Here is a 13,556-nt window from a genome sequence, read left to right on the forward strand (position 1 = left end):
TGTTTTTTGATACAAATAGTAATTAATGGACTTGAGTGCTAGGTCATTTAAATATTATTGACATCAACATTGTTATTTAGATTATCTATTCTCTAGTTTCTTTACACTGAAAAGACTCACTTTAAAAAAGGGAATAGGAAGTGATGGGATAGTGCATACTAAGGAGAAAGCATTACATAGAAGTCAAATCAGTGACTATTTCTAATAATTTCAGTGTTTGAATGTTGTTTTTGTGAAAATATTTATTCATTTGAATTCATGGAATGTGAATTTCCTATTAACATCATACAAATAAATGATATTCTCAGCTCAAAAATTTTCTCTAATGTTTGTGGGAAGGATTCAAGATCCATTGGAAAGCAAAATAATTTTAAACATGAAACTATAATAGAAAGGACTTAGAGGGACCAACTTCCTAAAAACTTTTGATTCCACCTCTTCTTTGTTCCCCATCAGAAAGTAATATTAATACATCTGCTTGAAGTAACTTTAGATTGGCCTTTTGTGGAATCTAAGTGCCATTTAAAACAAGAACAAAGCTTTTGAGTCAGTTCTTAATGTAAAGTGTTTAACTAAAGGAACAGATTTAACAAATTCAGTATAATGAAATTTGACAATTTCCACATGGGGTGTCAGGCAAAAGAGTCCACCAGTGATTGCTTTTCTTCTGTTTATATTACTTTATGTAAATTGCTATTACTCTTCACTTAAATAAATTTAAGTGCCATTTACTATAGAAATTAAGATAAATGAGAGGATTCTGAGAGCAAAGTTAACTAATTGTTTTTATCACTAATATAATCTTGGTCTCCTTTTAATTCTTACAGTCCTTATTTCATAATAAATACTAAATGAATTATTTTAAGTAGCTTACAATTGAGTGTATTTTTTTTTAGGAAAAAAATTTTATCCTTTTTTTGTTTCATCTATAGTGCTGGCAGATTGTTTAGCATCTAGTAGGTATTCAAAAATATTTATTTAGTTTTCTTCTTATTTCAGTTACACAGAGATTAATATGTAAGTTAATGTAATTGATTTTAGATTAATAACAACTGCAAAAGAAATCTTTCTAGGAATTAACTTATTTTGGAATTATGTTCATTTTCTCATAAGAACTTTTGTAATAATCATGTGAGGGGAAAAAACAACATGTTGAGAATTAATTTTTTTTCCTATCTGCATTTTCCACATCTTCTATTTACTTTCTCTGCCTCCTTTAAAGAAGCTGAATTATTTACATATATGAATATGAATTTATTTAAAATTTCCATTTTTGTTTTTCACAGGGATGATTATCATGAAGATGGGTTTTGTCAGCCCTACAGGGGGATTGCATGTGCACGATTCATTGGAAATAGGACTATTTTTGTAGATTCTCTTCAGATGCAAGGGGAAATTGAAAACCGAATTACAGGTAAGAGTTATGTACATTTACAATAGGACATTAATGATTTTTTTCCCCAACTCAACCACGTAAGTACAAATATTTCCAGTTTTATTATCCTTTATGCTTATCAATTTGCAACCTTGCTATCCTTATGTGGCAAATAAATCTTTACTTTTTCTTTTACAGTTGAAAATTGAGATTTCTGTTGTTTATGTGTATGTTTGGGTGAGGGGAAGATGAGTATGTAAAAGTAACTGGTGAAATGTGTTTCTTTAAAAACAAGATTCATGACTCTACATCCTAAAATCACCAGTTTGCAAATTACACAAATTTTAATTTTACTTACCTAATTTAGCCTGTGCTTCTTTCTGTTTTTTTTTTTTTTTTTTTTTACACAATATTGTTGGAGAAATGCTTTACCTTTTCTTCTCCAGGTACAGATTAAATTTGTTTCATTAATATCACAGTTAACATTTAATTCTCTTTTTCTCTGCCTTTACTCACTATTGCATGCTCCCTCAGCTATTTGGGCAAAAGATAGACAATTTTGATTTCATATTTCTTCATTAGAGGAAAAAGTTATGTACTGGAAATCTAGTAGGCATCTCATACTAAACTTGTCCAAAATAGAATTCATTACACTTTTTTTATATACCCCCATTTTTTAATTTTTCTTTTCTAAACTTCCTTATTACAGGCATCATGGTTAGCTCCCAACCTTACTCATCCTTTTTACTTTTGTCTTTTGTACCTTGGCATCATTTCATATATACATACATGTGCACACACACACACATATGCATGTACACACCCTTGCCCGCCTTCTGTTCACTCACAGATACTCTTATGCAGAGTTGTTATTGCTCTGTAGAACTATTGCAGAAGCCTTCTGATTGTTCTTTTCCCCTCGGTTTTCCCTACTCCAAACTATTATCCATACAACTGCCAAAATGATTTTCCTAAAGCATTGATCTGACTATGTCAATACTTTCTTCCCTTCTCTTACTCCCCTTCAGTATTTCTCCATTATCTCCAGGATAAAATATAAGCCTTTTAGCATTTAAAATTATTTATATCCCGGTCCTTCCTATTTTTAAATTCTTCTTATACTTTACTGTCCTCCAAGCACTCTATGTCCAACAATATCAACCTACTTGTAGTTCCTTGTATGTGATAATTTATTTCTCATTCCCCATGCATTAGCATTGACTATCCTTCATACTTAGAATTTGTTTCCTCCTCAACTCTGCTTCTTAGAATCTTTGGATTCTTTCATGACATAAATAAAATGCCATTCTTTAAGAAGAAATCTTTTCATGTCTTTATAGTTGCTAGATCCTTCCCCTCTGAATTATTTTCCATCAGCTCTGTGTGTCTTGTATATACTTATTTATGCATGTGACACATCCTCAATTAGAAGTTTCTTAAGAGTTTATTTTGGTCTTTGTATCTCCATTGTGCCTAGGATATGATAAGCAATTAAAGTTTAAAATTAACCTTTCATATATAACAATAGGAAAGAATTCATGAACAAAAAAAAGATAATGAGTATCATAGAATATGATACATTTTAATCATATAAAATTTAATAGTTTTGGTACAAAATCAATCCAGTTAAAATTAGAAAAGAATTATCAGTGAAAATATCTATATATCAGATTTCTCTGATAGAAGTCTCATGTCAAAGTTACAAAAGAGTTAATTCAAATTTATAAGAATAAGAGTCATTCCCCAGTTCAGTATTGGTCAAAAGATATGAAATTAACTTCTTGAAAAGTCAGGAATTATATGAGCAAAATTACAAAACACTTGCCACAAAAATAAAGTCAGATTTAAATAACTGGAAAGACATTAAGTGCTCTTGGATAGGCCGAGCAATACAATCAAGATGACAATACTCCCTAAACTAATCTATTTATTTAGTGCTATACCAATCAGACTCCCAAGAAACTATTTTAATGACCTAGAAAAAATAACAACAAAATTCATATGGAAGAATAAAAGGTTGAGAATTGCAAGGGAACTAATGAAAAAAAAAGTCAGATGAAGGTGGTCTAGATGTACCTGATCTAAAGCTATATTATATAGCAGCAGTCACCAAAACCATTTGGTATTGGCTAAGAAATACACCAGTCGATCAGTAGAACAGATTAGGTACAAAGGACAAAAAAAGGTACATCAATAGCAATCTAGTCTTTGACAAACCCAAAGATACCAACATTAGGGATAAAAATTAATTATTTGAAAAAAACTTTTGGGAAAACTGGAAATTAGTATGGCAGAAATTAGATATGGATCCACATTTAACACCATATACTAAGATAAGATCAAAATGGGTCCATGATTTAGGCATAAAGAATGAGATCATAAATAGATTAGAGGAACAGAGAATAGTCTACCTCTCAGACCTGTGGAGGAGGAAGGAATTTATGACCACAGGAGAACTAGAGATCATTATTGATCACAAAATAGAAGACTTTGATTACATCAAACTAAAAAGTTTCTGTACAAACAAAACTAATGCAAACAAGATTAGAAGGGAAGTAACAGATTGGGAAAATATTTTTACAGTTAAATCTGATAAAGGTCTCATTTCCAAAATATATAGAGAACTGACCCTAATTTATAAGAAATCAAACCATTCTCCAATTGATAAATGGTCAAAGGATATGAACAGACAATTCTCAGATGATGAAATTGAAATTATATCCACTCATATGAAAGATGTTCCAAATCATTACTGATCAGAGAAATGCAAATTAAGACAACTCTGAGATACCACTACACACCTGTCAGATTGGCTAAGATGACAGGAACAAATAATGATGAATGTTGGAGGGGATGTGGGAAAACCGGGACACTAATACATTGTTGGTGGAGCTGTGAAAGAATCTGGCCATTCTGGAGAGCAATTTGGAACTATGCTCAAAAAGTTATCAAACTGTGCATACCCTTTGATCCAGCAGTGCTGCTTATTGGGCTTATATCCTAAAGAAATACTAAAGAGGGGAAAGGGACCTGTATGTGCCAAAATGTTTCTGGCAGCTCTTTTCATAGTGGCTAGAAACTGGAAGATGAATGGATGTCCATCAATTGGAGAATGGTTGGGTATATGATGTTTATGGAATATTATTGCTCTGTAAGAAATGACCAGTAGGACGAATACAGAGAGGTTTGGAAAGACTTACATCAACTGATGCTGAGTGAAATGATCAGAACCAGAAGATCATTATACATTTCAACAAAAATGCTGTATGAAGATGTATTCTGATGGAAGTGGATATCTTCAACATAAAGAAGATCACTTCCAGCTGATCAATGATGGACAGAAACAACTACACTCAGAGAAGGAACACTGGGAAGTGAATGTAAATTGTTAGCACTACTGTCTATCTACCCAGGTTACTTATACCTTCGGAATCTAATACTTAACATGCAACAAGAAAATGGGATTTACACACATATATTGTATCTAGGTTATACTGTAATACATGTAAAATGTATGGGATTGCCTGTCATCTAGGGGAAGGGAGTAGAAGGAGGGAGGGGATAATTTGGAAAAATGAATACAAGGGATAATGTTATAAAAAAATTATTCATGCATATATACTGTCAAAAAAATTTATAATTATAAAATAAAAAAAGAAAAAAATTAACTTCTTAAGGAAGCAATCTAAGCTTATCACCTCTCAAAAAAAGACTCAAAACCACTAATAAATAAATATATATTAAAAACAACTTCAAGATTCTATTTTACACCTATCAGATTACTAAAGTAAATAAAAAAGGGAGAATAACAAATCTTGGAGGGAGTCAGGGAAACAGATTTACATCATTGGTAAAATTGTAAATTGGTCTAGTCATATACCCATAAATTCACAAAATTGTGCATACCCTTGATTGTAACCTATTGACACCACTACAAAGATTATACTCTAAAGAATTTTTAAAAGAAGAGAAATACCTATATGTTCATAAATATTTATAACAGCTCTTTTGATAGTAGCAAGGAAAAAAGAGGGTGCCCATCAGTTGAGGTAAGGCTGAATAATTTAAAATTCATGAATGTAATAGAGTATTATATGAAGCAGTTAAAATGATAATATGAACATTTAAATGAAAATCTGAGCTTTATATAAACTGAAGAGAAATAAAAGAACAATTGAAGAGAACAATAGCAATATTGTTAAAAAAGGAAAAAAAAAACAATTTTGAAAGATTCAAGAACTCTGATAAATTTATTGAAACATCAAGATTTCTGAGGAGTAATATTGAAGAATACCACCACCATTCTGGACAAATGGATTTAAGGTGCAGAATGAGACAAACATTTTTGGAAGTGATCAGTAGAGGAATCTCTTTTGCTTGACTTTGCTTGTTAATCATGTTTTGTCCTTGTTTGGTTTTCCATTTTATTTTTGTTTTCTCTCTTTCATTTTTAAAGTGAAAGTTAGAAGGAAAAATAGTCAACTGAAAAAATAAAACATAGAGAAGAAAAATACTTAATGTCACATATTAATTCTAAACTCTTTTGTCTGTACTTCCTTCTGTACTTCAAGAATTCTTCAAGAACGAGGTCAGCTGCATATGCCCATCAGAATTCTTTGAGTGGCTTTCTCTAATATTGACTCAAGCCCACATTCTAGTGTGTTCTCCTCTCTGTTGTTATTAGTGATTAGATCTTCATTTAACCAATTAAATCAATTAGCTATTTTTAAAAGGTTATTTACTAAGAAGATATTGTAAAAACAGAAGTACAAATATTTCTCAACTTCACCTTTGCCTTTTTACCTTTGTTCTTGTGAAGAAGTTCTTTTTTAGCATTAATCCCACTGGTTCACTTTCAAATTGTATCACAACTACTAGACAAGTCTTCATTTCAGTTAAGGCTGTATCTCTTAAATCATTCCAAGGAACTTTGATAATGAACTAGATTCACAAGTTTATTCTGGGTTGGCTGGCTGCCAAATATGGCATATACCCTGGCTTCTAGACTTTAGTGACCAACAGTTGTAACATATTGAAACTCACAAAACTATAGCTTAATCTAATAGTTTTTTTTACCTAAAATCATAACAAAACAAATTCAAAGCTACAAAAACAGAGACCTGTATTCAAGTACCACATACTGATTGAGATTGTTCTTAGACTGAAAGAGAGATATTGTGCTTACACATTATCTGTATCTTAACCAGAATTTAGCCAGTCAAAAAAGAGCCAAATTAAGACCCAGGGAGTCCTTTGCCTAGGAATCTTTTGGAGGCATCTCAGTTCTGACTAAGCACTTAGCTAGTAGTATAATTCTTCAAGTCATCAGTTGATTGGAATTAGTTAACAGAGTGCCTGTATATGCTCCAATCCAGAATGCCTTTCCAAAGTGAGGCTCCCTATTATCATACACATGAAAATTGCCTACTATTATTCTTCTTTTGTATACATTTAAAAATATTTATTGTTTCACTTTATTTTCTGAAATCAGTACTGCTAATCCACCCACTCCTGTCATTGTTCTCTTCTTAATTTGAAAACTGAAAAGGGGAGATAAAAATCTTCTAATCAAGCAAAATAATCAAGCAAAACAAATCCACTAAGTTTCCATGTCCGAAAACACATGTCTCTTTCTTAATCTTGAATACAAACTCTCTCTGTCAAGAGCAAGATATCATGTTTCTTCTTAGGTCCTCTAGAGACACAGTTGGTCAGTAAAACTGTTTATATCTTACAAAGTTGTTTTTCTTTTCAATGTTCTTGCGATGGCATAATTGTTCTCCTACTTATCTTTTACACAGTGAATCAGTACTTACTATCCAAGTTTATAGATAACTCTTTCCTTTTTTCATTCTTTATAGCTCATTATATTATATTCACATACCATAACCTAGAGTTCTTTTTTTTTCTTTTTGAAATCCCCATTTAAAATCAGAAAGTATGTTTTACTTGTAATTATGCCTTTTAGTATCCTCCCTTTTAACTTCCATCAACCCTGTCTATTTCACACGTAAGTTTCATATTGAGATTCATCTGCAGCTCACACCTTCCTTTATGCTTATATACCTTATCTTCTCATGTACCCCCCTTATAATGTGACAAATTCCCTCTCGATTTTTCTTTTTATATGCTAGTGTATTACTTTTACTCTTTCCCCTTTACAAGCCCTCTGAAGAGAATCCTGTAGGACAATACTCAGCTTTGTTATTCTTGATTGTAAGTCTCTCTCTTTTGATTTCCCTTTTATATCAAAATATATAATATTAGTGAACTATTTAGTACAGTGCCTTTCACATAGAGTGTTCTGTGGTTCGTAATAGGTTTATAAAAATGCCTATTCCCTTCCCTTTACCTTTTTGGAATGTTATAATCCAAGATCTTCTCTGTGTTTTGGTAGAAGTTGGTAAGTCTTTAATAACCCTGATTATACTTTCTGGATCATTGAACTGCTTCTCCTGGATGCTTGAAATATATTTTCTTTAATGCAGAAATTTTAATTTTGCCTACAGTGTTGCTGGGATTTTTTTTTTTTTTTGTAATTTCTTTCTTTAAAAAATTTAGCATTGATTTTCTTTTAGTTTTTAAGTTCAAATTCTTTTCATCCTTCTAGGCCCTCCTCAAATACCTATGAAAGCAAGAAATAGGGTGTCAATTATACATGGAAAATAATGCATAACATTTCTATATTAGCCATGCTCCCAAAAGAAATCAAGAAAAATAAAGTGAAAAAATATGATTCATTCTACATTTGAGTTTCATCAGTTCTTTCTCAGGAAGTTGATAGTATTCTCCAATATGAATCCTTTGGAATTGTTTTGGATTGTTGCACTGATTATAGTAGTTAACTCTTTAACAATTGATCATCATTGCTATTACTATATATAAAGATTTCATGGTTCTATTCACTTCACTTTGCCTCAGTTGACATAAATCTTCCCCAAATTTTTTGAAACCAACTACTTCATCTTTTCTTACAGCATGATAATATTCCATCATAATCAAATATTACTTGTTCAGCTATTCCCAAATTGATAGGTACATCACAAACTTTCAATTCTTATATACCCCAAAATGTTGCCTTAAAATTCTTTGTATAAATGTATCATTTTCCTTTGATCTCTTTGTAATACAGACCTAGAACTGAAATTGCTGGGTCAAAGACTTTATGCCAAGTTTTATAATCCTTTGGACCAGAGTTCCAAATTGTTCTGCAGAAATCATTTCACAACTCTACCAACAATGCATTCATGCTCCAATTTTTCCATACTCACTCTAACACTTATCCGTTTCCTTTTCTGTCACATAGCATGCATATCATATCTACCAGCCAATCTGGTACATATGAGGTTTTATTTAATTTTTAGAATTTATTTAATGTGTCTTTCTATAATATATATTTGGCTTATATATTTGAGGGATGAGATCTTTGTCACAGAAACTTGCTGAAAAAAGTTTTTCCTTGTTTCTTGCTTTTCTTTCTAATTTTCTAATTCTAATTGCTAAATCTTTGCAGCAATATTCATTAGAAACTATTTACAAAATATTTATAGCAGATAAGAATTTGTGATTGAGGAGAGCCCATCAATTGTGGACTGGCTGAACAAGTTGTGTTTATATAATTGTGATGAAATGCCATTGTGCTATAAGAAATGATCAGCAGGATGGTTTCAGAAAAACCTGAAAAGACTTACATGAACTGATGCAAAATAAAGTGAGCAGACCCAGGAAAAGACTGAATATCATAGCACCCGTATTGTGAAATTATAAAACTGTGAATGTTTTAGCTATTCTCAACAATACAGTGATCCAAGAAAATTTTAAGAGACTTAAGCACTGATAAATGCCATCCATCTCCAGAGAAAGAACTAATGGAGTATGAGTGCAGATCAAAGCTTTTTTTTTTTTTTTTAATTTTATTTTTCTTAGGATTTTTTTATTTTTATTTTTTTGGTCTGTTTTCTTTCATAAAATAACAGGTTTTTGCATGGCCACACATGTATAAGTTGTGCAAAAATTTCTACTTTGCTTAGGAAGGGACTGGAGGAAAGGGAGGGAGACTCATTTTTTTTAAATTTAAAAATATTTTTACATGTAATAGAAAAATATTAGAAAGTAAAAGTAATATTCATTAGGCAAATTGGATTATAGGTTTCTTTCTTGTTTTGCTCTCCCTAGTTTAGAAATCAAAATTATATTTGTGACATAGAAGAAATTAGTAAGGATTTCTCTACTTATTTAAAAAAATTCATTTATCCAGTTTTAGAAGTAGTTCTTTAAATGTTTGGTAGCATGCACTTATAAAGCCATCTGGTCTTGTTAATTTTTTCTTAGAAATTTCATTCATCACATTTAAATTTCATTTTTAAAGATAGTGTTATTCTATTTCCTTTTCTGCTCATCTGGGAAATTTATATTTTTTGTGAATATTCATCCATTTCACTTAGATTGTCAGTTTTATTGGCATATAATTAGATAAATAATCTTCTGTAGTTGTTAATTTCATCTTCATTGGTGGAGCTTTTCATTTTTCATTTTTGACACTAGTAATTAGATTTTCTTCTTTCTTTTTAAAAATTACCTAGTGATTATTAGGCTTTTATAGAAGTTTATTAGTTCAATGATATTTTTGCTTTCAATTTTATTAATCTTTCCTTTGGTTTTCAGAATTTCTATTTTACTCTTTAATTGAAGATTTTAAATTTATTTTTTCCTGGTTTTTTTTTAACTGTATGATTCATCCATCTAACTGTTTTTTCTCTTTTTATTGATATAAACAGAAATAATTTTTCTTATCTGTACCACATCCTATAAATTTTGGTATGTTGTCACATTGTTTTTCTTATCTTTAAGAAAATTGTTTCTATGATTTGTGCTTTGACTCACTCGTTCTTCAAGATTAGATTATTTCATTTATAATTAATTTTTACTCTCTGCTTCCAGACCCTTTATTGAATGTAATTTTTATTGCATTATGTTCCAAAATGGGAGCACTTCATGTTCCTACCTTTTTTTTTTTTTGCCTTTGTTAGTTTTTATGCCCTAATGTACGATTAATTTTTGTGAAAATGACATGCTACTTTCTGTTCCCATTCATATTTCTCCAGCAGTCATATCGGTCTTTTAAAAAATTCTATTTGTTTCCTTAACTTATTTCTCATTTATTTTATGGTTTTATTTGTCCAGTTTTATTAGGGAGAAATGGATGTTTTCCCACTGATGAAGTTTAACTCATTTAACTTTTTTCTTTTCGAATTTGGATGCTATTCAATTGGATATATTTTAATGTTGATATTAATTCACTATCTTTAGTACCTTTTAGTCAAATGTAATGTACCAGGTTATCTTCTATGAGATCATGATTGTTAACCCCTGCCTTCTTTTACTTTAGTTAAATTCTGCTTGAGCTCCTTATTTGATTCTTTCTATATCTTTCTGCTTCAGGTGTACTTCTTGCAGTTGGTGTATTCTGATTTCTAATACATTCTGTTACTCATTTTCATTTTATGGGTGAATTCTTCCCATTCATATTGACACTTATGATTACTGTATTTTTTTTTCTATACTGTTTTCTTCAATTTATTCTTCTGTCTCTCTAATTTTCTCAAAACTTTATTTTCCTTTTGATCACTGCTTCTTTTAATCCTTCATATTATCTTCACTTCCTGCGATGTTACAGTCTAGCTCCTCTGAAGGGCTCAGAATAAGTCCTTAAATGCGAAGGTCTGGGCTAGCTCCTCTGAAGGGCTCAGAATAAGTCCTTGTCAGGATAAGCAAAAGTCCTTGCCCCATGTTGTGGACGCCAATATATAACGTGCTGTTGTCTCCAGAAGCTGCTGATTGCTCTCTGGGAGGAGATCTGCTGTGTCAACTCAAATCTCTCGGACAGATTCTTCTTCCTGTAGAGAGCCGACTTCCCTTCCTGCAGAGAGCAGCCTCAAGTCTCGTCCAGACAAAACTCTCTCTTTCCTCCAGAGCTGCCCTCTTTTATCCTCCCAGAGAATGGGCATGGGATAATGCAAGGGCTTCTGGGAAAAATTACTTCAACCAATGAACTTGCTCCTCCTGAGCATGCAAGCTCTTCCCCAGGAATTCACAAATAAAACTCTCAGTAAAGGCCAGAACTAGAGAATTGTTAAGTACCAACTTAGCACTTAGTAAGAATCTAATATCTCATTATCTCATTAGCACTTAGTAAGAACCTAACAACTTCCCACTTTTCTTATCTCTTTTTTCTTCTACTTCTCTGTTCAGCAAGATAATATCTCTTTATTTGTAAATCTATGGTGATATAGATTTGTGTAGATACACTTTTATGGAACTATTTCCATTTTTATATACCTATACATCTAGATAGCTTTATCTATATTATATATCTACAGATAAATATACAGATGTATATAAATCTATCTATATATGCATGTTTGCATGCATGCATTTATATATTTTTTCCCTCTTTGAACCAATTCATTTGACCCACTTCCATTTCACTTTTCATTGTAAAATGACCTTTCTGATTTCTCCTCTTCCTCTTTTTCCAGTGCATCCTTTTTTCTCATTCCTTCATTTTTAAACTTATTCCAGCATAATCAATTTAATTCATGCCCTCTGTGTATGTAGACTCTTTCTACATGCCTTATCATGAAAAAGTTCTTGGGATCATAATTTTTGCATTTAATAATATGAATATCTTTAAAATATTTAGTCCTTTATGATTTCTCTTTCATACTTAACTTTTTATGATTTTCTTGTGCCTTGTCTTTGAATGTAAAATTTTGTATAATGTTTAATTCCTCTATTTCATCAATATTCAATTATACTCAGTTTTGTCAGGTGGGTTATTTTTTATTGTAATCCTACTTTGATTGTCTTGCAAAATATCATTCTAAACTTTTCACTCCTTTAACTTGATTACTTGATAAATCTTGTATAATCATTATTGTGGCTCTATGATATTTGAATGATTTCTTTCTGGTTGCTTGTAATATTTTCTATTTGACCTGGGAATCTGAAATTTGGCTATAATATTCCTGGAAGTTTTCCAGGAATGTTTCAAGAAATGATCAGTGAATTATTTCAATTTGCATTTTACCCTCTGATTCTAAGATGAAGTTTTCCTTGATAATTTCTTAAAATATAATGGCTTTTGTTTTTATCACAGCTTTCAGATAGCCTGGGAATTCTTATTATCTCTTCCCCATCTGTAATCCATCATAATTTATTTTTCTGATGATGTAGTTTATATTTTTTCTACTTTTTTATTCTTTTTACTTTATTTTGTTTCTTGATATCACATATAATCATTTGCTTCCATTTGCTCAATTCTAATTATTGAAATTATTTTCTTTATTTATGTCTTATGCTTCTTTTTCCATTTGGCCAAATCTGCTTTTTAAGTTCTTTTTGGAAGTGAAGTTTTATGCCTCTTTTACCATTTGTTCAGTTTTTTTTACTTCAATATTTTTTGTACTTTTTTCTTTTACCAAGCTCTTCATTCTCTTTTCATAATTTTCACTCACACTTATTTTTTCTTAATCTTTTCTTTACACAAATATTTTATTTTTAAAATAATTTTCCCCTTTTTTGGCTCTTTCAGGAATTCTTGCTGAACATGTGTTCAATCTGTATTTTTTGAGTAACTTTTTCACATTGTCTTCTGAACTTATAGCTTTTATGATTAAGTTCTTTTGCTTTAATTGTGTTGTTTGCTCATATTTCCAATCTAATTTTTGACTTTGAAATTTATGTTAAAATTAGGCTTTGCTCACCTGGGATGGGAATCATTGCCCCAAGCCTCAGTTTTTGTTATCCTACTCTTTTTACAGGTAGTTCTAAGGTTCTGTAATTTTTCCATACTACCATGATGTGATGTAGAGAGATTTAAGCATTGTTTTCCTAGTCTGTGCTGTTGTCCTTCCCCAGAAAGAACCCTTGCTTTCTTATAACTGCAAACATTAGCAGTCCTTTTTATCTTTGAATTCCAGTTAGAGCCCACAACCTTCCTTTCTGCACTTTACCTGAAACTGTGCATAAGTGATGTATTTGGGGAAAAGGAAAAAAAAATTAGCCCTGTGCCCAGTGCTAGCCAGTGTGTCCCCTATAATCTCTTTCTAACCAGATGTCCCTTCCTATCTATCAGCTGAGAGCTTCCGAAAGTGCTACTGTTGCTGCTACTGCTGTCACA

General features: G+C 31.2%; 1 protein-coding gene across 8 annotated transcripts in view; it reads left to right on the forward strand.

Moving 5' to 3' along the window:
• ROR2 (receptor tyrosine kinase like orphan receptor 2) overlaps nt 1–13,556 on the forward strand; it is a 241,264-nt gene that overhangs the window by 214,582 nt on the left and 13,126 nt on the right. For all 8 annotated transcript variants that reach the window (XM_074280663.1, XM_074280667.1, XM_074280665.1 and 5 more), the window contains one exon: nt 1,287–1,414. In XM_074280663.1, the coding sequence (XP_074136764.1) occupies nt 1,287–1,414 (128 nt within the window). The remainder of the gene's footprint in view (nt 1–1,286; nt 1,415–13,556) is intronic.

The sequence above is a fragment of the Sminthopsis crassicaudata genome, chromosome 1 (genome assembly GCF_048593235.1).
Source record: "Sminthopsis crassicaudata isolate SCR6 chromosome 1, ASM4859323v1, whole genome shotgun sequence".
Lineage (NCBI taxonomy): Eukaryota > Metazoa > Chordata > Mammalia > Dasyuromorphia > Dasyuridae > Sminthopsis > Sminthopsis crassicaudata.